The 25,002-nt window shown below is 45.0% G+C and overlaps 1 protein-coding gene across 4 annotated transcripts in view; it reads left to right on the forward strand.

The window, feature by feature from the left end:
* Window positions 1-25,002, forward strand: part of kiz (kizuna centrosomal protein) — a 342,742-nt gene that overhangs the window by 202,468 nt on the left and 115,272 nt on the right. For all 4 annotated transcript variants that reach the window (XM_072505712.1, XM_072505702.1, XM_072505723.1 and 1 more), the window contains 2 exons: window positions 8,252-8,329; window positions 11,142-11,238. In XM_072505712.1, the coding sequence (XP_072361813.1) occupies window positions 8,252-8,329; window positions 11,142-11,238 (175 nt within the window). The remainder of the gene's footprint in view (window positions 1-8,251; window positions 8,330-11,141; window positions 11,239-25,002) is intronic.

The following is a 25,002-nucleotide window of genomic DNA, read 5'->3' on the forward strand; positions in this document are numbered from 1 at the left end:
GGCCCGCCAGGCCTTCAGCCGCATCAAAGCAGACATTGCAAAGGCCACGATGCGCGCCATCAACGTGTCCCTCGCCTTCCAGGTCGAGAGCGATGCGTCCGACGTAGCTCTGGCGGCCACCCTCAACCAAGCGGACAGGCCCGTGGCTTTCTTCTCCCGTACCCTCCATGCTTCCGAAATTCACCATTCCTCGGTCGAAAAAGAGGCACAAGCCATAGTAGAAGCTGTGAGACATTGGAGGCATTACCTGGCCGGCAGGAGATTCACTCTTCTCACGGACCAACGGTCGGTTGCCTTCATGTTCGATAATGCACAGCGGGGCAAGATTAAAAACGACAAGATCTTGCGGTGGAGGATAGAACTCTCCACCTTCAACTACGAGATCTTGTACCGTCCAGGGAAGCTCAACGAGCCTCCTGATGCCCTGTCCCACGGCACTTGTGCCACTTCACAAGTGGACCGCCTCCGATCCCTCCACGAGGACCTCTGCCACCCGGGAGTCACTCCCTTTTTCCATTTTGTCAAGGCCCGCAACATGCCCTACTCCATCGAGGAGGTCAGGTCAGTCACCAGGGATTGCCAAATCTGCGCAGAGTGCAAACCGCACTTTTACCGGCCAGAGAGGGCGCACCTGATAAAGGCTTCCCGTCCCTTTGAACGCCTCAGCATGGATTTCAAAGGCCCCCTCCCCTCCACCGACCGCAACATGTATTTCCTGAATGTGATTGATGGCCTAGGCCATCCCACCCACTGACGCCCCCACAGGCCCCCCCCCCCCCGGTCAACCTTTTGCCCCAACAGCGCCGCCTAGGGGTGATGCAGCTGCCAGGGGGGACAAAACCACGCTCCCAGAGTCGCAACCACCGGGACACCCACCAGAATCACCACCGAAGCACAGGCACTCCAGAAGGACGACCAGGCCACCCGATCGACTGATTGCTTCACTGTGACTCTAACTGCGAACTCTGTACATATCCTCAACAGCACAGTACCTCCATACCTGGTCATACTATGCGACTGTTACCGCTGGCCACCACCCCCGCCGGACTCCTTTTTACCAGGGGGTGAACGTGGTAGTACCAGGTATTGCGGTACCTGAGAGGCTGATGACCATTGGTTAGAACATAAGAACTAGGAGCAGGAGTAGGTCATCTGGCCCCTCGAGCCTGCTCCACCATTCACTGAGATCATGGCTGATCTTTTGTGGACTCAGCTCCACTTTCCGGCCCGAACACTATAACCCTTAATCCCTTTATTCTTCAAAAAACTATCTATCTTTATCTTAAAAACATTTAATGAAGGAGCCTCTACTGCTTCACTGGGCAAGGAATTCCATAGATTCACAACCCTTTGGGTGAAGAAGTTCCTCCTAAGCTCAGTCCTAAATCTACTTCCCCTTATTTTGAGGCTATGCCCCCTAGTTCTGCTTTCACCCGCCAGTGGAAACAACCTGCCCGCATCTATCCTATCTATTCCTGTCTATGGTTAGACCCAGGAGTCTACCATTGGCTGTATTACGTAGCTCCGCCCTGAAGGCGAGGTATAAGAGATGGTGCTGTCCCAGCAGCCTTCACTTTCTGTACCGAAGCTGCTGGGGAAAAGGTTCTAGTAGATTAAAGCCTTCAGTTACGAAATCACTTTGTCTTGAGTGTAATTGATTGCGCATCACTTAGGAAATCAGAAGCACAAAGGGACTTGGGAGTCCTTGTTCACAATTCTCTTAAGGTTAACGTGCAGGTTCAGTCGGCAGTTAAGAAGGCAAATGCAATGTTAACATTCTTGTCAAGAGGGCTAAAATACAAAAGCAGGGATGAACCTCTGAGGCTGTATAAGGCTCTGGTCAGACCCTATTTGGAATATTGTGAGCAGTTTTGGGCCAGGTATCTAAGGAAGGATGTGCTGGCCTTTGAAAGGGTCCAGAGGAGGTTCACAAGAATGATCCCTGGAATTAAGAACTTGTCGTATGAGGAACGGTTTGAGGACTCTGGGTCTGTACTCGTTGGAGTTTAGAAGGATGAGGGGGGATCTTATTGAAACTTACAGGATACTGCAAAGCCTGGATAGAGTGGACGTGAAGAGGATGTTTCCACTTGTAGGAAAACCTAGAACCAGAGGACGCCATGTCAGACTAAAGGGACGATCCTTTAAAACCGAGAGAAGAGGAATTCCTTCAGCCAGAGGGTGGTGAATCTGTGGAACTCTTTGCTGCAGACGTCTGTGGAAGCCAACTCACTGAGTGTCTTTAAGACAGATAGATAGGTTCTTGATTAATAAGGGGATCAGGGGTTATGGGAAGAAGGCAGGAGGAAGGGGATGAGAAAATGTCAGCCATGATTGAATGGCGGAGCAGACTCGATGGGTCCAGTGGCCTAATCCTGCTTCTATGTCTTATGGTCCTATGGTTTTATAGGAACCCTCACATTTAAAAAGTATGTAGATGACCACTTGAAATGGCGTAGCACACAAGGCTATGGACCAAGTGCTGGAAAATGGGATTAGAATAGATGGGTGCTTAATGGCTGGCACAGATAGAAGGCCTCTCTCCGTGTTATAAAGCTCCATGACTCTGATTTTATCTCCATCTTTCAAAATAGTAAGATAACCCATGATTTCTCAGAGATACAACATTTTAAAAGCGCGGCAAAGGAAAAGACGACATTATTTAGCGTGATCCTAAGGTGATGGAATGTTTATAAGGACTACAGTTCCATACTGTGGTGTAGGCAACAGCAGGGTTAAATAATGTGAAGAAGGCTGAAAAAGTGCAAGTACACTTCACACCCGAAGAGTCGGAATGCACCTACCAGAATTTCTGAAAGCGGCCCTTCCAGAGCTTGCAGAGTTAAGTGAGGTTCTACAATTACTGTGAAGATGGTGGGTACTAGTGCCATTTGGATTTATCTTTGTGCTCGCCTTCTGCTAGGGAGAGCATTCTGTGGTTCCAGTTGACAGCCCCATGCAGAATCCAGAATTTCACTTACCTACGTTTTGAACTTACCAGCCTGTCTTACCGGCTTTTGAACAGTGGCCACACTGTTGGACAAGCCTGCACCAGAAGTTTAGCTCCCTTGTTCCTCTTATGAAGGGACAAAATGTCAAATGGTATTTGGAGCTGTGGACCAGCATGAAGGGCTGAAGCTCCGATGGTCCAATTTGTCAGCTCTCTATCTTATGGTATTTATTTAATACCTGGCCTATCAACGTTAAATTGACTGACTAATTTGCCAACTGATGTGGAATTTTGAAATTTTAGATTTTCGAAACACAATTCCTGCACTGCTTACTTAATCACAGTTCCTGCCATTCACAAATTTCCAAATTAGATATCCTCACTCTGTCCCCTGTCACACCACCACAAATTGCTATTGTTACAGATTGTTGCAGTTACAAGAAAATCTAAAGCTGTTAACCATTTGCTGAACAATTCCAAGTGTGTTAAGAATTGCACTAACAACCAATTTAAGATTGTCAGTCAGATTTGCAATGTGGCTCACTTGCGCTTGCTGGCAGCCGCATATATTCATATACAGGAACCTGTCCTTTGCAGGCAAAAGCACTATGTCCATTCATTGCACCGTTGTTGAATAAATGAAAGCATGGGGGTAATAGCTCCCTGGTGCATTAACCATGACAGTGTCTCGGCCAATCAGAGTTAACTTGCCAACCAATCAGTGCCCCTTTTCTCATGCATTATAAATTATTGATTCCTTTGAAATTTGGCATTTTGCGTCTAGATGAGTGAAAGATGAAAAGCTTTGACAGCATATCTCTCTCTTCAGCAATATTCAAGTGGTATACTCACAAGTAACTAAATAAATAAATGTTTTTCAATTCAGTTTTATTGGTGATTTTCATAAGGTTTTATGAAGATGAGTAAAAAAATTAAGATAGATCGCCATATTCATTGCTGGATACCACATGGAAAAGACCTCTTTAATCAATTTTAGTTTCTTACAGCTTGGCCTAAATTTAGAATGCTGTCATAAAACACCTGAATATGACAGATTTTATAGCATTCGAGAGCTGTGGGTACAATGCAGTAACAGCATTTAATGAAGTTTGGATCACACTTGAATATAATTACCTTTATTAATGCGTTTTGTATAAACTTTCACTTATGAAAAATGTGTATTCAGGATAATTGGAGATGGATGTAACAATGTGGACCAGTCAATAACTGAAAAAGAGTGGAGCCCTTGATCCAAGGTCAGGAACCCGACTGTTAATTCCAACCAATTCCCATACCAAAGCATTTTGAAAGAAAGAATTCCTGAATGCCATGCCTTCACAAGATTAAGATGTAATTTATAGTCTGCTTAATAGAGCAATTCCTGTTTAGAAGACACCCAAAGAATGTTCAACATGCTGATTTTCCAGCCATGGTATATTTGTAAATTTAAGCAGTTTTGATCAGCTGAAGCGTACAACATCAAAAAAGTCCACATTGTGTCTCTGATCTTCGATTTGTTTTCATGCTCCAAGCAAGGCCTGTTAGATTAGTTTTGCATATCTTGCCAAATACATATTCCTAAGGCCAAACATCTGACTGAAGAGTCCTTTTACCTGTAATATTGCAGCTGTTTTTGATTTCATCACCTTTTATGATAATTATAGGAGTTGGTTCATCAGATTAATGCCAGATGGCACAGCAATTTTTGTATATTTTAATTTGTAGTGTTAATTATATAGACTATCTGGTTTGTGAAGACTCTTTAATTTGTTCTCATTAAGTTTGGAGAGCAGAAGGATGTGCATTGAACAAATCTTCTAAAAGATAATAAATAAACAAAAATATTGCTATTAAATTTTTACAACACACATTAGCAACACAGAAAATTACTGTTGATAGCTCTTTTAAGTACCGTGCTAATTGTGCATTGCAGCTGCTTGGCATTGGAATCTTCCCTCCTGATTGTAAATTTCAAACTGTTCTTCTTTAGAACTGAGTGAAAAGAAAAAGAATTGAATGTTAAAAATGCAAAGCAAATTTATTGCATCTGAAAGAGAAAGTTAAATTAATGTTTAATAGATGAACATGTTGTAGTAATTAATTTGCATTCAGAGATCGAATGTTTCTTCTGTATTTCTGGTCTCTCAACAAGAAATTATTGGATTAACGAGAAAATATGCCTCTGATTTTCTTTCACGGTGTGTGTTTTGGATTATCTCACGCATGTTTTACATGAATCCTCTATAATACTTACTGTTCAATCTTCGGCGTCATTATATACTGTCACATTTTCACGTCAACAGTTAATATTGAAGCTGCCTATGTAAAGCTTAAAATTCAAATCTTGTTTGGAAACGGTTACCTGTGACAATGTAATTGCCATCTTTTGGTCAGTGTCCATAATGTAGTGTAACATTTCTGAAGCCTCCCCTTTAGTTCATCCTAATTTTCGTCCAGCAATACCCATTTATCCATCAGCGTGATTATTTCTCTGAGAGAATCTTCAGCTTGAGGGGTGATTTCTTAAACTTCAGTCTGAGCTAATAAGAGCTCAGAAAAGTTAATTGTAGGCTGACTAAGCAAGGTCTGCTCTTGTTTGTGCAAATAGAATTACTTGACAGGAATTGAGAAAATAACACCTCTGCTAGGTATTTTAACATTGGCATCTTATTCTAGACAATTGATAAAGATAGATAGTTTTTTGAAGAATAAAGGGATTAAGGGTTATGGTGTTCGGGCTGGAAAGTGGAGCTGAGTCCACAAAAGATCAGCCATGATCTCATTGAATGGTGGAGCAGGCTTGAGGGGCCAGATGGCCTACTCCTGCTCCTAGTTCTTATGTTCTTATTATGTTAGACATAATGCAGAATTAGAGTTAAACTTTGCTTAATCTCAAAGAACATTTGGTCAAAATACACAGAATGGCATTTGTGTAGAAAAGTTCTTGTTGCTCCAACTCAATGAGTAACTGTGAAGCGTACAGAGGGGAGAAATATTATCAACTAGTAATTGAAAAAGTCAACATTGGCACATTGCTCATAATGTGTGCTGCTGTTTTTGATGGTTCTTATGTCCCCATAATCAGTGAGCAGCATTGACATAGAACACACCTTCAGTAACCTGTCACAAACTGATGTCTGAATATATCTTCATTGGAAATGAGACGCTGTGGAAACAGTTAATGAGGAACAAAAGCCTCTTGAGAAGACAATTTTAAGCATTTAAGTATTTCGTATGTTCCTCCAAATATATTTTCCCGATTAAATTCAAAGTTCACTGAATATGAACATTCTGTCAGAGAAAAGTACTTACTTGCCCACAGCTAATCTTGTAACACAGAAACCAGCCCCCCCCCCCCCCCCCCCAAAACATGACTTTTAGTTATTTTTCCCTAATCGGATAGAATGCTTGTGCCTGAAACAAATACAACTAATGTAATTTTGTGCAACCAAATTGAGATGTTATGATCAGACTACCTGCCTTATTTTCCTCACTCTGCCTTGGCCGGGCACCCAGAAGAGTTGTAACAGGTCCTCTGGTCATTCCCCATCAAATAGAAAGATCTGAGGAGCAGCAAGGCTACGGAAGCCAAAATGAATAAATGTCATCCTTTTCCAGGGCATACGGTGTATATTCAAGTATATAATAGTCGATCTCGTGTAAAAGTCAACCCCTGACTTTCAGCAAAAAAATCCTAATTTCTCATATACCTCAACACATTATTTATTAAACAAATACTTGTATAACGTTTTCAATGCATGGCTCTTCCCTTCCGTTAATCGCAGAGTGATATCGAAACCACAGGCAAGCCCGCTTCCTCTGCTGCGCTGGGGGATGTTGGGGAGGCTCCCTGGAGTGGGAGCACAGCCTGACGGAACCATATCAGGGAGTGGGCTCAAGTTTGATGCCACTTGCCATTTTGGGGGGAGCACCATGTTGACAGGTCATGACATCGTCTGATGGCCGATGAACGCAGTAAAAGTGGATCAGTCTGGAACCGAATGCGACGCTACCTGAAAGACCCTCCATGTCCAGCTCTTGGGACTGAAAAAAAAATCTTCTTGGACTGATTAAACCTTGGCACCATATTTGCAAACAAAGATAAAGGTTTAGGACTGTTCATAGGCATAAATCCAAATGTTGAGAGTGCTAATCGGATGTTTCAATATGCAATGGCTTCGACCATTACCTTTCAGTTGAAAGTAAGCCTCTCATTAAATTCTACCCCCTAACTTGGCCTAAAAATGGGAGTCCGAAATTTGATTTATACACATTAATATACTACGGTACTAAAAACAAATAGGGTTAAAGACCATGTTGTTTTTGAACCAGAACGATAAGACTCCACATCTAGTGGATGTTACTGCTGCAACAAAACACTGAGGCTTTTGCAGCAAGTGGATTGCTCACCACTATTTCCAGGTGTAAGAAAGACCTACCGAGGTTATCGGTCTGAGGCTAATGATCTAATCCAGAAAATAGGAGTATGGGGCACTCATTCTGAGAAAACAGATACCATGGGGATACTGTGGGGTCCTTCATCTTGGATCATGTATTATTCTGCAACAGTACTGCTGAACATTAAGAATTCACATTTACTTGTCTTATCCTCATTTCAATTAGCTCGTCTGTTTTAACATATTAAAACACATGGGCTGAATTCTCCGCAGCCCGATGCCAAAATCGCAGCTGGCGCCGGGGTGGAGAATCCAGTTTGACACCGTAAATGGGCCCGGAGCCGGTTCGGCGATTCTCCGGGCACCGAAAATCGTCGTCTCTGTGGAGTACGCCGGGGGGCCATTGCCAGAGGCCTGATCAGCAAACCTCCGCACCCGACCGGTCGAGTTCCCGACGGCGTGGAACTAACCACCTATTGCCAGTCGGGATGCTCGCGTGGCAGCTGCAGACTCAATCTGCGACCGCCCTGGTCGGGGGCAGGCGGATCAAAGACCAGGGGGGGCCTTACAGGCAGCCGGGGATTTAGTGTGCGGGAGACTCGGGAGCGCGGCCAATAGGGGGGTCTTTTTCTTTGGTCTGGCTCTACGGTCCGAGTCCGCCATGGAGCACAGCGAGGCCGCCGCCGTGCGCGCCCACGGACCCGGAAGTGCGGGGGCCTGTATCTGCAGCAAAAGCTGTGAGATTCACTCCGGGTCCCTGCTAGACCCCTGCAGGGCATGGAATTCGTTTAACTTTTTTGCAGGAATTTCAGGAGTAAAACCACCATTTTTACGCCGGAGTGGGGACATAGTCTCCAGAATGGAGAATTCAGCCCATAATGTTTATCATTTTTGAATCCAACAGAAACAAGAGCATATCAACTGTTAAGACAATCAGCAATGCAGCAGAATGAGAAGGACGCCTCAAGTTTACATTCATCAGGTAATAGCATTCTAAATTTTCACCCACTTGTTCAAATCCACCAAGTTGACCTCACCAATTTAGCTTAGAAAATAGTTGATTTATTTTTATTCTGGGTACAAGGCTAACTTGACGTTTGCAGATAAATAATAACAATATATAAATTACTACCATTATATAATTGCCATTTTAAAAAATTACCTTTGAATTATACCAATACATATGTAGCTCCTGTATTCAGAGGACATCAGCATGCAAAAAGAAACAATGTATACCCTTGATTTGAGGGTAAATTGATTTTCCTTGTCAATAAAAACACTGCCTTTCACTCCCCATGCCCTTTCACTCTCGGTGTGGTTTTCTTGATCTATTTAGATTTCCAGAAGGCCTTTGACAAGGTGCCGTATAGGAGGCTGTAAAATAAGTTAAGAGCCCACGGTGTTAAGGGTAAGATGCTGGTATGGATAAAGAATTGGCAGACTGGCAGTAGGCAGAGAGTCCAGATAAAGGGGTCTTTTTCAGGATGGCAGCAGGTGACCAGTGGTGTGTCTCAGGGGTCGGTGTTGGGATCAGAACATTTCACAATATACATTGACGATCTGGAAGAAGTAACTAAAGGCACTGTTGCTAAGTTTGAGATGATACAAAGATATAATAAGAATATTTATTAGTGTCACAAATCGGCTTACATTAACACTGCAATGAAGTTAATGTGAAAATCCGCTAGTCGCCACACTATGGCGCCTGAAGAGGGACAGGTAGTATTGAGGAAACAGGGGGGCTGCAGAAGGACTTGGCCAAGCTCGGAGCGTGGAAAAATAAGTGGCAGATTGAATACAATATGGAAAAGTGTGAGGTTATGTACTTTGTTAGGAGGATTGGAAGCATAGACTACTTCTAAATGGGAAAAGGCTTAGGAAATCAGAAGCACAAAGGCACTTAGGAGTCCTAGTTCAAGATTCTCTTAAGGTTAATATGAAAGGTCAGTTGGCAATTAGGAAGGCAAATGCAATGTTAGCATTCATGTCGAGAGGACTAGAATAGAAGAGCAGGGGTGTACTTCTGAGACTGTATAAGGCTCTGGTCAGACTCCATTTGGAATATTGTGAGCAGTTTTGGGTCCTGTTTCTAAGAAAGGATGTGCTGGCCTTGGAAAGAGTCCAGAGGAGATTCACAAGAATGATCCCTGCAATGAAGAGCTTGTTGTAAGAGGAACGGTTGAGGACTCTGGGTCTGTATTAGTTGAGATTTAGGAGGATGAGGGGGGATCTTATTGAAATGTACAGGCTACTGAGAGGCCTAGATAGAGTGGACGTGAAGACGATGTTTCCTTTAGTAGGAAAAACTAGAACCCGAGGCAACAGCCTCAGACTGAAGGGACGATCCTTTAAAACTGAGATGAGGAAGAATTTCTTCAGACATAGGGTGGTGAATCTGTGAACTCATTGCCACAGAAGACTTTGGAGGACAACTCATCGAGTGACTTTACGACAGAGATAGATAATAATAATCCTTATTAGTGTCACAAGTAGGCTTCCATTAACACTGCAATGAGGTTATTGTGAAAATCCCCTAGTCGCCACACTACGGCACCTGTTCGGGGACACTGAGGGAGAATTTAGAATGTCCAATTCACCTAACAAGCACGTCTTTGGGGACTTGTGGGAGGAAATAGGAGCACCCAGAGGAAACCAACGCACACACGGGGAGAACGTGCAGACTCCGCACAGACAGTGACCCAAGCCAGGAATCGAACCCGGGTCCCTGGCGCTGTGAAGCAGCAGTGCTAATCGCTGTGCTACCGTGCGATAGGTTCTTGATTAACAAGGAGATAAGCGGTTATGGGGAGAAGGCAGGAGAATGGGGATGAGAAACATATCAGCAATGATTGAATGGCAGAGCAGACTCGATGGGCCGAATGGCCTAATTCTGTTCCTATGGCTAATGGTCTCATAATTTTGTTCTGGCATATTAAATGTTTATAAATGTACTGTTTATTTTCATTCAAGTTCAGTTTTGCCACTTAGTGTAAAGGGAGTCCTTACAATGTGCTCAAATCTTGCCAGGATAAATGCTCTAAGCTCTTTAAAATGTCCTAAATTTCTATGGATCCATAAAGGGTTTTCCAAACAAGCTGTTTTTTGCCATGGCATACTTTATTGCTACTTCTCTTAAGTGTATACTTCTGGTAAGTGTATACAAATGGTGGGAAATCAGCTACACACTTAAATAGAGTATGCTGCAGTTATTCTTGAGGGTTTCATTAATATTATTAAACCGTGACAGGTCTAGAATGATCATTTCTCTGAAATTCAATAAAACACTACAAATGTCAGAGATAAGTTTTGTGATTAAACCAATGATCGCATTGAGATTTACACAAGCTGGTAAGGATGTTTTTTTAAATAAGCTATCTATCCTATAAAACAATTAGAGGGATTTGTTCATGTTTCAGTGACAAAACAAACTTCACTTTCTTTTTTAACTTGCCCACTTGTTTATGCCTTTATTGTAATGCAAATCTGGACTTTGCAGTCTGCAGTGAAGGAACAGCATGAAGGGGCAGTATTGCCACTCTTTTTAAAAATTTTACATTGTGTATATAACAAAGATTTTAAAGAATAGAGTTGCAGTGCAAACGCTGGAACAGTAAACAGCTTGCACTACAATTTCCAAAATGAAAATTAATGTGATGAAAATGAACCATCACTCCTTGGATCTCATGAGCAGTATATGCACATGATAAATATTCCTGTTCAGTATTTTGAAATGAATATTCCATTATTATAGTGTAGTACATAATTGTTTTGGCCTTATTCATGTTTTGTTCCAGGTATGATCAAGCAGAAGTACACAAGTAAGTCGAAAAACAAGGTTAAATATGAGGATAACTTTGGAACATGCTCTAGTGAAGGAAGTCCACAGTTAAGGTAAGACAGTGGCAATTAGATGTACTTACCATTCGGCACAATTAATCAGGAAATACAACATTGTTAATCACTTATTATTAGCAAACAAAGAGTCTTATGTAGGGCTCGATTCTTACTCCCCACCCGCCGCAAGAACGCCATGGCCGAGAAGCCGACAATGGAAAAATCCATTGACCTCGGACAGGATTCAATGATCGCTGGGCAAACGTGGCCGGAGAATCCCGCCCATAGTTCCACAAAAATCCTGAAATGTAGGGCGGGATCTTCTGGCCGTTCAAGCTAGCGGGATCTTACAGTCCCGCCGACAGTGGATCCGACCATGGGCTTCCTGGTGGCGAGGGAAGTGTTCCAACGGGAATCCCTGTTGACAAATGCGGGACGAGAGGATCCTGCCACCGGCAATTGGCGAGCCACCCTCCACCGCTGTACAACATACCACGGAAGGGGGAGGAAATCCTTCCCGCCCATTGTGTTTAATTTCCTGTATGGTCACCGGAAATTTAAACGCTGGGGGTTCATTCTTCGGAAATTATAATTGATTTTGTTATTCACAACATTTACCACTCCTACAAATTAAAATATGATAATTCTGAACAATTGATAGCTTTCAATCACAAGCCTCATTCCAACCTTTTAAAGAATTCTTTCTATCAGAGCAGTGTCTTTGAATTAAACTAATTAAACTCGTGCACAAAGCTGTCATTATTCCTAACCTTGGTGCACTTGTGGTATTCATAGTTTATTATTCTTCCACACTGCAGCAGGTTGTCAGTGATGAGCTGTCCACTGTTTAAACTGTAGGTGTGACTGACAATGTCATCACCCATAAAATCATCTTTTTGAAGATTAAACTTGGCAGCTCATACACATGAAGTGATACTTGATCATTTGTACCAATCATAATTCATTAAAAATCATGTTTATAATTTTAACAATCATAAAATAGATTGCCTTTTAAAATGGTGACAGTTAGAAGTAATCTTCCTTTGAAAGACTCTTACTCAACTGATTGCAGGCATGACTTTATCCTTTACAAAAGAGCAGCATATCTCACTATTACCAGTGACACACCTATACTGTTAATTGAAAAGATTAATTTCATAGTCAATGTTGGATTACTTCACATTTCAAGATAAAATATTGAGTCAAATTCCTATTCCTCATTTGTCATTAGTTGTCCATGGCAATTAAGAATAAATTCTGTACCATCATTTCCACATTTTAAAAAATCTCCTTCACTCAGTTAAATTGTGCACAGACAACATTGAAATTTGAATTTTGTTTATGGATACATTGAAAGGGAATGACATTTTATTTGTGGAAGAAAGTACTTTCATAATATGCCTCAATACAATATTTTAGAAAAAGTACAGAAGTATATAGCTCTCTCTTAGAAAGATTACAATTGGTCGCAGGTCGGATCGCTACCGCCCACGATGGGCAAACGGACCTTTTCCAACGGACTTTTTCGGAACCTGGCGACCTGAATCGGTGGAGGAGATGATAGGGAAGAGGCTTTCCCCTCCGGGGTATGGACAGCTGGACCAGAAGTGGTTGAGTGGAGCGGCAAGGATCGAAGAGGGAGCAGCGGGGACCCCAGGCCGGGCGACGAAGCATGGCGGACGGCAGGGACCAGGGCTCACTGGCCAAGGGAGCAACAGGTGGAGTTCTTCAGGAATTGCTTCGCTGAACTGAAGAGGGACACGCTGGACCCGATGAGAGTGGTAATGGTGAAGCTCTCCAGCCAGGCTGACACGGTAACGGAACTGGAGCGAGAGGTGGAAGAGCTGAACGCCCGCCAGAGGAGGATGCAGGCGCAGCTTCAAGAGCTGGGGAACAGAGCCAGGAGGCAGAATTTGAGGGTCGTTGGCCTCCCCGAGGGCTGCAAGGGATCGGATGTGGGTGCATACGTGAAAGTTATGCTCGAGGCGCTGATGGGACCGGAGGCCTTCCCTCGACCCCTGGAGTTGGATGGGGCGCATAGAGCCCCTGCAAGGAAGCCCAGAACGGCCGACTGACCGAGGGCCTTGGTGGTCCGCGTTCACCGGCTTGCTGACAGGGAACGTGTGCTGCGATGGGCCAAGGCGGAGAGGAGCAGCAGATGGGAGAACTGCGAGGTGCGCATTTACCAGGACTTGGGAACGGAGCTGGCCAAGAGGCGTTCAGGATTCATCAAGGTAAAGGCAGCCCTCTACAAAAAGGAGGTGAGGTTTGGAATGCTGTATCCTGCGAAGCTTTGGGTAACGTTTGAGGAACTCCACTACTATTTTGAGACACCAGAACAGGTTTGGACTTTCATTAAAGATAATAAACTGGACTTGAACTAACGGGCACTTAGTTTTTTCAGTGCTGTACAGTGGCGGCGGTCTGTTAACCTAACTTGCTCTGACTAGGAGTGGACTTTTATTAAAAGAAGAAGCTGGACTTGAACTAAAGGACTCTGGGCTCGCAGAGCTTTTGTGTGGCGGCGGTTTGTTAAATTATCCTGTACTGTAATGTTTTATCCAAGATTGTTTTCAGCCGGGACAGAGAGCGGGGGCTGGAGGGCGCATTGTGTGGGGTGTTTTTGGGAGCTTGCAACGAGGAGGGGAGGGGGGGGGGGGAGGTGGCCTGCAAAGGGGGCCCTGCACTTGGGACCTTTTGGCAGGAGGTCGGGGCCTCTGATAGGGGGGGTGGGCTATGGGCTGGTTAAGGGACTTGAAAGGGCACGATGAGATACGATCAGGTTAATGGGTCCTTGGTGTGTGGGGGGAGGGCGGGAGACAGACAGGCGCCAAGGGCAGGGGTCAGTGGAGCTAGCGTAGGTCAGGGGGCACCAGGGAGAGTAGGAGGAGGGGCGGGCTAGGGCTAAGCGGAGGGTTGACCTAGCAGGTCAGGTCTCGGGGGGCAGGGGAGGTCCGGGGGGGGGGGGGGGGGTTAGAGCCTCGTTAGTTTAGTTGAACAAGTGTGGCATGGGCAAACAGAGCTGACAGGGGAAGTGCCTTATTAACATGTTTATTCTTTCCCACTGTTCGTTTTCACTATGTTAAGGCTCTTTGCATATGGCCTTTTTTTCTCTGTAAATGTTACAAATTTGTTTTAAATAAAAAATCTCAAAAAAAAAAGAAAGTTTATAATAGCAGAACTGAGAAATTTGTTTGACAACAATGGCACATGTTATACTTTCACTGGAGAATCAAAGAAAAGAGCTACCTTAATCCCCTGAGATTATACAGACAATTTACATTGCGAAAGACATGGTTTTCCACTTTTAACTACGTTTGTGTTTTTGGTGTGACGTGGTACTTTATCTATTTATGGGGAGGCGTTGGCGTAGTGGTATTGTCACTGGACTAGTAATCTAGAAACCCAGAGTAATGCTCTGCGTGGTGACCCTGGTTCGAACCCCACCACGGCACATGGTGAAATAAAAGTCCGGAATGAAAAGTGTAATGATGACGGTTAAATTATCATTAATGTTTGGGCAGCACAAGTGATTAGCGCTGTGGCTTCACTGTGCCAGGGTCCCAGGTTCGATTCACTGCTGGGCCACTGTCTGTGCGGAGTCTGCACGTTCTCCCCGTTGTCTGCGTGGGTTTCCTCCGGGTGCTCTGGTTTCCTTCCACAGTCCAAAGATGTGCATGTCAGGTGGATTGGCCATGATAAATTGCCCTTAGTGACCAAAAAAAGGTTAGGAGGGGTTATTGGGTTACTGGGATATGGTGGACGTGAGGGCTTAAGTGGGTCGGTGCAGACTCGATGGGCCGAATGGCCTCCTTCTGCACTGTATGTTCTATGTATGTTCTGTTTGGCTGACTCATCACTGAAAAATGCCAAAGGCCTTTATGTGGCGTATATATCACACTGAGTATGTCACATCAAACTGCCATTCAGCTTTAAAGGGTAAGCAAACCCTGCTGAACTGCCACTGTGCTGAATGTTATGAAAGATGATATCTCTGTATTTACCAATGCATTAGTAGATATTGTATGTAATACCCCTGCAGTGACATTGTAAGGTTCAGCTCCAGTGATAGCATGAATGAGAAACACTACCAAAAATCTGCTGTCCTATTTCATGTTGTCACTGGAAGTGATTCCTACACAAAATGTCTGCTCCAGATCTAGTATGCAATTGTAAAACTTAAAATAATACAAGGAATGGCTTAGAGCTATGGTAAAGCATATAGAAATGTCATATTTGAAAGAGATATTTCCTCCTTAACAATTTTTTAATTGTGAGGCAATTCCGTGGACTGAAGCTTATCTTTAATTAAGCCTCATTCAATTTTGTTGTTTTACCAATATGCTGTGGGAGTTATTTTTCACTTTTTAATTTCCAGTGAATTTGCTGCAGCATTAACAAATGTACCTGTGACATCTAGTGGGAAAAGTTGGCACTGCTCAAATTTGTTCCTTTTTTAAAAATCTTGCACTGTTCTATAAATGCAGCCTTGCATGATTAAGAGCAAATCTCACCTACAATCTGTAAAGACAAATCAGAACAAGTCTTTCGCTGGCTTTAGGGTTACAATTTTGCTGCTGAACCTGGATCATTTATTCACGATCATATGTTTGTAGAATTATATTTCAAATTTGTGACTGCTATTATATTACCATCTCCAGTGCTCAAGTTTCACATTTAACTCTCGCTATACTGGTGAACCATTTATTAGATTCTAAACAAGTTCTACACCAACCACAGTCTGCGCTGAATACTTAAAAATGGCCTGACAGAATACATGAAGGTAAATTAAATGCTCCCAGCTCAAAGGATGTGAGAGTCAGAAAACTGAGGTTATAGCGTTGTAGCTCTGACAGGCCATAAATAAATATATAACCTTTATTGTCACAAGTAGGCTTACATTACCACTGCAATTAAGTTATTGTGAAAAGCCCCGAGTCGCCACATTCCGACGCCTGTTCGGGTACACAGGGAGAATTCCGAATTCTCAGCTGGTACGGGAATTGAACCCACACTGCTGGCCTTGTTCTGCATCACAAACCAGCTGCCTAGCCCACTGAGCTAAACCAGCCCTATGTCTGACATGCCTGACAACCACCCATGCTGCCTTTGAGTACGGCTTCCTTATCGGAACATGATGTGAGTGAATTTACCTCACCATCTTTGCGGTACTTTCTTGGGAACCAGTCATCCACTTTTCAACCTTATTCTATGTAACCTATCAGTTTTCAACATGCTGCTCCTTAAAACTTAACAAGTCATTGAAATATTAACCCTGCAATTAATAGGAGAATCATAAAAATAATTCATCTAAAACTTGAATTTTAACAAGTCTTACCTACTGTATACATGCCAGTACTTTCAAGCTGGAAAAAAGTCTGATAAATCATTACATTTTAGTCGCCTTATCATAATCTAAGTTGATCCTGTTCGGCTGAACAAGATCTTCCGTCCATGAGGGAAGCAGCCTTCAGGCACTATTTGTGCCATTGCTGAAAGCAGCTGTCTGGCCCGACTGTTAAAGCAACCAGCCTCATTTTACGTGGAACAGCAAACTCATTGGAGTTGGGAATGGCCATTCAAACAGAATACAGCAACAACCAAACCCTCTCTACAGAAAGCTGCAGTCTGTCAACCTAATCTCTATGCAGTATATGAGGGGGCTCAGCATACTAACTGCATCGTGTTAATCATTGAACACATTTGTGCTTTGGAAAACCGGTTTAGCTCAGTTGGCTAGACAGCTGGTTCGTGATGCAGAGCGAGGTCAGCAGCACAGTTTCAATTCCCCTACTGACTGAAGCCCTCCCTTCTCAACCTTACCCCTCGCCTGAGGTGTGGCGACACTCAGGTTAAACCACCACCAGTTAGCACTCCCCTCAAAGAGAAAAGCAGTCTCTGGTCATCTGGGACTATGGCAACCTTACCTTTATCTGCTTTGGTAAAGTTTTTTTTTAATTTTGAAAAATGCATGTAAATACAATACTTAAGCCTGAATCTTGCGCTGATTGGGCGCTCGTGGTCGGCAGGACCGGAAATGGCCGCGATATGACCTTCCAGATTGGGTCCCGATCGCAGTTTAAATTGGCTAGCTGGCCAAATCACTGGCAACCAGTGATATGTGCGCTAAGAAAGGCTTAGTGCTTCGCGGGTATGGGGGGGATACAGAAAGAGGACGGACAAGGTGAGGGTAGGTGTCTCCAGCAGGCTCCCTGAAGGCTATCAAGTAGCTGTAGAACTATAGGACTGTAAAAATGAAATAAGCTCAGCGAAATGCTGCAAACTGCATCAACATTGCAAATTCAAGAACCTGATAGAGCTCAGCCCTCAAGTCTTTTTTAGTTTATATCACCTCGACGTAAAGGGCAGCATGGTGGCGCAGTGGTTAGCACTGCTGCCTCATGGTGCCGTGGTCCCAGGTTCGATCCTGGCTCTGTGTGGAGTTTGCACATTCTCCCCGTGTTTGCGTGTGGTTCGCCTCCACAACCCAAAAGATGTGCAGGCTAGGTGGATTGGCTACACTAAATTTCCCCTTAATTGGAAAAATTGAATTGGGAACTCTTAAGTTTATTTAAAAAAAATATATATATATATATATATATATATATTTATATATCACCCCAACGTTTTATCCTGCCCTCGGGTCCCGACCTCAATTTCAATTGGTTATCTGGCCGATTCACTGGCAACCAGTGTGAAATGTGTGTGAAGAAAGGCGCAGTGCTGTGGGGTCGGGGATGTGGGGGGTTACGGGAAGAAAACGTGAAGGTTGGCTGGTTGATTGGCTCATTCACCAACTGTAAAAGTGGATGGACCACGTAAAATCACCACCAATTGCCTCCTTAATGGGCTCAATTGCCTGCTTAATTGGCGACGGAGGGGCTTCAGACACCCACATATCGCTGCCAACCAGAATGTTGTACGTGAGCACCATGGCGTTGGGACACATACTTCTCGTGCAATTTCATGTGCTGTGTCGGGCGCCCGGGCCAGCTCGACCAACGGAAAGTTCTGCAAACTGTGAACTAAAGTCGTCATTGTCTGTGCAGAGTCTGCAAGTTCTCCCCATGTCTGCGTGGGTTTCCTCCGCATGCTCCTGTTTCCTCCCACAATTCCTGAAAGATGTTCTGTAAGTGAATTGGATATTCTGAATTCTCCCTCAGTGTACCCGAACAGGCGCCGGAATGTGGCGACTGAGGGATTTTCACAGTAACTTCATTCCAGTGTTAATATAAACCTACTTGTAACAATGGTAAAGATTATGATAAGCCTCATCTATTTGTGTCATTCTTGGCTTCATTCCTTTTGAATTTTTAGCTCAAACCCACTTTTGCTTCTTACAGCTTTCCATTTAGTTTACTTTATTTACGTATAAACTTTAATACAGCATCATTAAACCTAGTACTTCTTTGTAAGTCAATGATGGCCTTTCAAGGTCTCTGAAAGAATGCATTGGGCTCTGTTGACAATTGGAGAGTACATGTCTGACAACCAGTCCTATTCATGAAAATACTGTTTCTATTTCTGAAGAGTTTCGTTGACTGGATTGTTGTGGTAAAAGGCAGCTGGCAACTTCCACACTTTAGCAAACGTTTGCAGTGAAACCAGGTATTGTGCAGCCAAGGCATTTTATATCCAGACTCCATTGACTTCCTGGTAAACCACAAATGAGTGTATACAGCTGCTCCCAGTAGGGTTACTGGGTAACTGGACAATGGAAGGATTTGACAGAAAGATCTTAAATGTTAAATGCAGAGAGGAACGTAACAGCTGAATTTTAGCATTTTAAAAGATCTCGACTGTTTGAAAACTTTTCTAGAAGCAGTAATTACTTTACTCACTCTGACCTTGTCTTTTGGATTACTCATAAATAAGTCTTTTTTGTGATATTTTATTCACTGATTGTTTTCTGTGTAAAAAAAAAAACATTTCACTGTCCAAGGTTAATGTTGGTTTAAATTGCTGTTAGATACTGAAAAGAAAAACTTGCATTTATATGGTACCTTTGCTAACCAGAGGACATCCCAAAGTGCTAATGAAGTAGTATTGAAGTATAGTTATTACAGTTGTAAAGAGAAAACATAGCAGTCAATTTGCATCCAGAAAGCTCCTGCAGACAGATGCTGACTCTGATGGACACGCACACACACTTCTGATGAAAGAATCTGGTAATTGTCACATCTTTTTTTAATGTTTTTTTTCTTTATTCTTTCATCCAGCTGTGTATGTCACCCACAAAACCAACATTTATTGCCTATCCCTGATTACGCTTGACCCAAGTGGTTGTGAGGCCATTTTAGAGGGTAGTTCAGAGTCAGCTATTTTGCTGTAGGACTGGATTCACATGTAGGTCAGATTAGGTGAGGATGGCAGATTTCCTATCCTAAAGGGGCAACCTCCTTCCCTAAAGGATATGAGTGAACCAGATGGATTTTCATAACAATGGATGATAGCTGTCATGGTCACCATTGCTGAGACTAGCTTTATATTCCAGATGCATTAGTTGAATTTAAATTCTACCAGCTGCCATTGTGGCATTCAAACCTCCCTTCCCAGAGCACCAGCCTAAGCCTCTGGATTACTACTCCAATCGACATTATCACCATCTCCCCAATTGATTGAGGGATACAAATTGGCCAGGAAAATGCCCCTACATAATAATGTTGTGGGATCTTTAACATCTACTTGAGTGGTCGTGTACATGCAGACTGCAGGAATTCCCCTCAACACCACCAAGTCACACAACATGCTCCTCTTCCTAATACTGCCTATATCAACAATCTGGAAACTGTCTCTACCATTTTACGGCTTATACTAGCGTTTTTTTAACGTTTAAATTGAAAATTTAGCTGAATTAGCATACAATAATAATTAAGCTCGCCAATTTATAGTTTCTACACAATATGGTCATAGTCATGCTGATAGAACCACCAAGTGCCAGAAGAATTCCCAAATATCCTCTTCCTCCATCAGGTGCCATGCCCCAAGAGGACATTGGCGAATATGGACTTCCATCAGATTGGTCCATGATTATACTTTGCAAAGTACTGCCGTGATATAACGTTGCATTCTGCAGTATGGCTGATCAGGAAACTCTTTGCACTTTGGCACCTGCCATCAGGCATATTGGAAGTGTGAGGAAAAATTAGATTTCTCAATAATTTTTGCAGTATCATTGTCATTTCATGTGAAATGGGATTATGTGTGTGAGTATGGATGTGGGATTTTTTCAAAGTGTCGGTTATGATGAGTAAACCAAAGAGAATCCTCCCAGCGCCGACGATGGGAAACTTCACCAAATATTCAGCCTCTTTAACAAAATCTTTTCCATGTGATTCTCGCCGTGCTGGTGCTGGCTTGTCTCTTATACACACGTCCCAGAAACACGCGTCCCAGAAAAATTTAATATCTGTATTCAGTGGGGCGCTCATTTTAAACGCAACCCCAGCACTTATTCCAAATCCATTCGAGGGGTTGGCTGTCAGGAAGACAGCATCATGACTCATGGAAGGATCCCTCACCAAACCTCTGGATGGTGTGAAGCAGAGGCTTTTTAAAAAATAAATTTAGAGTACCCAATTCATTTTTTCCAATTAAGGGGCAATTTAATGTGGCCAATCCACCTACCCTGCACATCTTTGGGTTGTGGGGGCGAAACCCACATAAACACAGGGAGAATGTGCAAACTCCACACTGACAGTGACCCAGAGCTGGGATCGAACCTGGGACCTCGGCGCCGTGAGGCAGCAATGCTGACCACGGCGCCACCGTGCTGCCCTGTGAAGCAGAGGCTTGACAGTGGGCGGCATGGTAGTACAGTGGTTAGCACTGTTGCATCACAGATTCGTTTCCTGGCTTGGGTCACTGTCTGTGCAGAGTCTGCATATTCTCCCTGTGGCTGCGTGGGTTTCCTCCGGGTGCTCAGGGTTCCTCCCACAAGTCCCGAAAGACGTGCTGTTAGGTGAATTGGACATTCTGAATTCTCCCTCTGTGTATCCGAACAGGCGCCGGAATGTGGCGACCAAGGGCTTTTCACAGTAACTTCATTGCAGTGTTAATGTAAGCCTACTTGTGACAATAAAGATTATTATAAGAAATCATTTTATAACTATTATTATACCTGCAATCGTGCAGATGTCCATCAAGCAAGGTCACCAGACCCACCAGGGAGTAAGGAGGAAGTGACCGTGAAACTGATTGCCAGCTTACTCCATAAGAGGATGGGGCAACAGTTCCGGAAGAAGCTGAATGACCTTCTGCGTGCAGTCAGGGTAGGTCTGCCTCCAAATGTCTTTCACTGCACCACTTCATACATCCATCACACTTCCATGATCTCTGATCTCACGGATTGCCATCCCACAGATTGCCAACACTTGTCATGGTGCTTCCACCCCCTGCCCAAAACACACACACTCCCCACGGTCTCCCCAGTAAATAATCTGCACCTCACATCAACGCTCCCACTCATGTCCTATGCATGCCCGCCTTCATCACCATCTGGCCCGGCAGGACTCCCACCTACACTGTCCCCATCTGCCTCATTGCAGAACAAACTCGAGCTCAACAGGCCTGAGTGGGCACAGCCTTCCGGAGTCATGCCCAAGTTGAGGAGCCTAATATTCTATGACTGGTGAGGAGCAGCACCTCACCTGTGCAAAGGGCAAGGTGGGGCAGTAGACGAAAGTGAGAAGCCTCAAGATATGCAGCCGCGGTACAAGTGTCATGTGAGTTAACTTTCCCCCATCATTTATTCCCCATTACACTAATTTCATCTCACTTCCCTTGCACGTTAATCAGTTGATCAGCTCAGACCGTCCTCGTGCCCTCTGGTGACCCAAGTGAGACATCTCGGAGATAAGCATCAAGGAGGCATCACAGCTGTCACCCGCACCCGCCACAAGTGCAGATGCTCACACCTTGGTGGGATTAACTAGTAGGGATGATTTTGGGTCAGACACTAATGAGCACCTCACAGCTGAAGATCCACAGCAGGTGGGGGAGGAAGGAACAGGTCAGGGATCTGGCACTCGGAGAATGTTGGAGCCCAGGACCCTGCTGAGCCTCAGGCCGATGACATGCCCCTGGGTCCAGACATCCCAGAGCTGCTGGAGCTACAAAGGAGCCAAGACCATTAGGAAGAGGTCACAGCACCCCTCCTCGAACTGCAAGGCCAACTGGAGGAGTTGCAATGCCTTTTGTCCGAGTAAATGGTGTCGTCACCTCCAACGTAATGAGGCCAACACTGTGAGGGTGGCATCCGCAGTGGAGAGACCGCGCAGGGCATTCAATCCATGGTGGGTGGTGTCCGCTCCGTGGTTCGGGTCATGACCTCCATGGTGGAGGTGCAAGTAGGAATCCACAAGTATCAGTGCTGAGGATGGCGGGACTTGTGGATCTCACTCCAGCTGCCCCTCTATCGCATGGAGGAGCTCAGGTGCCTGTGGGAACCCGCAGGAGCGCACTTGGGGCCTTCCACCCAGGAGACCCTGGGGGTGTCCTGTTCATCTGACAACCCCTCTCTGTGTGAGCGACACACCACCAGCCCTGCATACTGAGGAAGGCAGCAAAGAAGGCCAGGACCCTGAAGAACCAGGCCCCACAGGGGGCGACCGCTAGGCTCATCTCAAGAAACGGCGTAGAAGTCAGCAGGCCATCTGAACCTCAGCTGTGGATCCTGGGGATACACTTAGACGTAGCAGGAGAGTGATGAGGAGTAAGAAGCTATAGGCACTTAGTGGGCACGATTGAACCCAGGCACTAGCAGGGATAAGTCACTATTTTAACTTCGCACTTGTTTCAAAAATTGTTTCGTTCACCCATACAGATCCTCCACGCTATCATGTCATGGTGCCATGCTCTGCAAACCCCTGTGCACAATTGGTGCGCCATTCTCTTGAAGTGTGAGAATGGCAGCACTATGTCTCTCCCACTTACCACACTGACGGCGCAGTAAAAACACACCGCTGCTGGCTCGAACCTCCCAGCCACCCCTCAACTCTCCATCCATGGAAGGTTAAACCACAGACCCCTAACATCAACACTCCGGCCTTTCATGTCTGACAATATTCTCTAATGGTGAGGATGCCAGGGGCTGAAAACGCGGTGCGGGCTTGTCCAACCTGTGCATAGGTGGAGAAAAACACCATGACCCTGACCTCGGAGGAGGCGGTAGGTGCTGAGATCTGTCATCCAGCATCTCTGGGCCCCATGATAAGTCCATTTATTGGCAGGTCACGTTCAGCTCTCTGTCAGGCAAGAGTCAGATGTAGTGCTGAAGATGAGAGGAGCATTGCTCTATTCTCACTGCAAATCACCATCATTCTCCTGCAATGTCCGGTCAATCGTTTTGTGCCCTGTCCATGAATGTAGCCACCATCGCGATGACGTCCCACAGGCACCTCAGTTGTGAGTGTATGTTAAACCCCATGGTGGGAGAAGTCTTCATAACCTAGTCCTGGATATCGCCAAATCGAGTGTCAAGGAGGGTATCCCTCGCCCTGCACCCCAATGGCCATGAAAGCCATACCATTGCCCAAAGTCCCTTCCGCCTCATCTTCTGTGAGTTGTCCCTCACCGATCCCCTCGACATCCTCCTTCTTCCATCTCCTCCTGGTCCAGCTGCTCTCCCCACCACAGTGCCAGGTTGTGCAGAACATAACTGAACATGAAGATACGCACACCCTCTGGGGACTGTATGAGAGGGCTCCCCTCAATCAGTCCAGGCACCGGAACCGCATCTTGAACAGTCGAATCGGCTGCTCAACCAGCGCACGTGTTGATGCATGAGCCTCATTGTAACGTGTCTCGGTGGTTTTTTGTGGCCTCTGCACTCGTGTCATCAGCCACCTCCTAAATGGGCCCTCTTCGTCCCCAAGGAGCCATCCCTCCCACCGCTGCTCTCCCTCAAAAATGGCTGGGATCTACAAGTGCCCCAAGATGTAACTATCATGGAGGGTCCCCAGGAAATGCACACACCTGAATGATGCACATTGCGTGGTCACAGACAATATGGACATTGAAGCAGCAGAAACCCTTGTGGTTCAAAAGGAGCCCCATGCCACCCTGGGGAGCACAGAGCCACGTGGATGCAGTCAATCAAACCGTGCACCTGGGGCATGCCTGCTTTGTGGGCAAAGCCCAAGACCCTGGCATCCTGGCTCATCTATTCCGATCCAAGTTGATGTACATGTGGGCCCTCACAAATAATGCATCTGTGACCTCCCTGATGCACTTGTGCACTGCTGACTGGGACTTACTGCACAGGTCATGCATGCAGCCCTGAAATGAGCCTGTGGCATAGAAGCTCAGAGTGGCAGTAACCTTCATAACCACAGTGTGGTGAACCACTGTAATAGGAGATGTAAGGTAGGACCTGCACTACAGGTTCACCGGTAGTTCCTGCTGGCTGGCTCCGCCCACGGAGAACTGTATAAATATGCATGACCTCCAGTGCCCTGCCATTTCGTCAGCTGCAGCAGGAGGCCACGCATCTGACTGTAATAAAGCCACAGTTGTACCCAACTTTAGTCTGTGCAATTGGCGTGCATCAATTTATTACAGTCAGATTTTCCACAGAATGGTTATCCGAATTAAGCCCGATCGCCTGCAGCTGGATCCGCACTCGCCCAACGCCAGGAAAGACTTTGCTCACTGGCTAGCATGTTTTGAGGCCGACATCAACGCGGCGGACCCTGCGCCAACGGAGGCTCAGAAGATAACCGTCCTGTACTCCAGACTGAGCTCCAGCGTGTTCCCGTTGATCCAAGACGCCACAAATTACACAAAAGCAATGGAACTCCTTAAGGAACACTACGCGCAGAA

Source organism: Scyliorhinus torazame, chromosome 1 (assembly GCF_047496885.1).
Source record: "Scyliorhinus torazame isolate Kashiwa2021f chromosome 1, sScyTor2.1, whole genome shotgun sequence".
Classification (NCBI taxonomy): domain Eukaryota; kingdom Metazoa; phylum Chordata; class Chondrichthyes; order Carcharhiniformes; family Scyliorhinidae; genus Scyliorhinus; species Scyliorhinus torazame.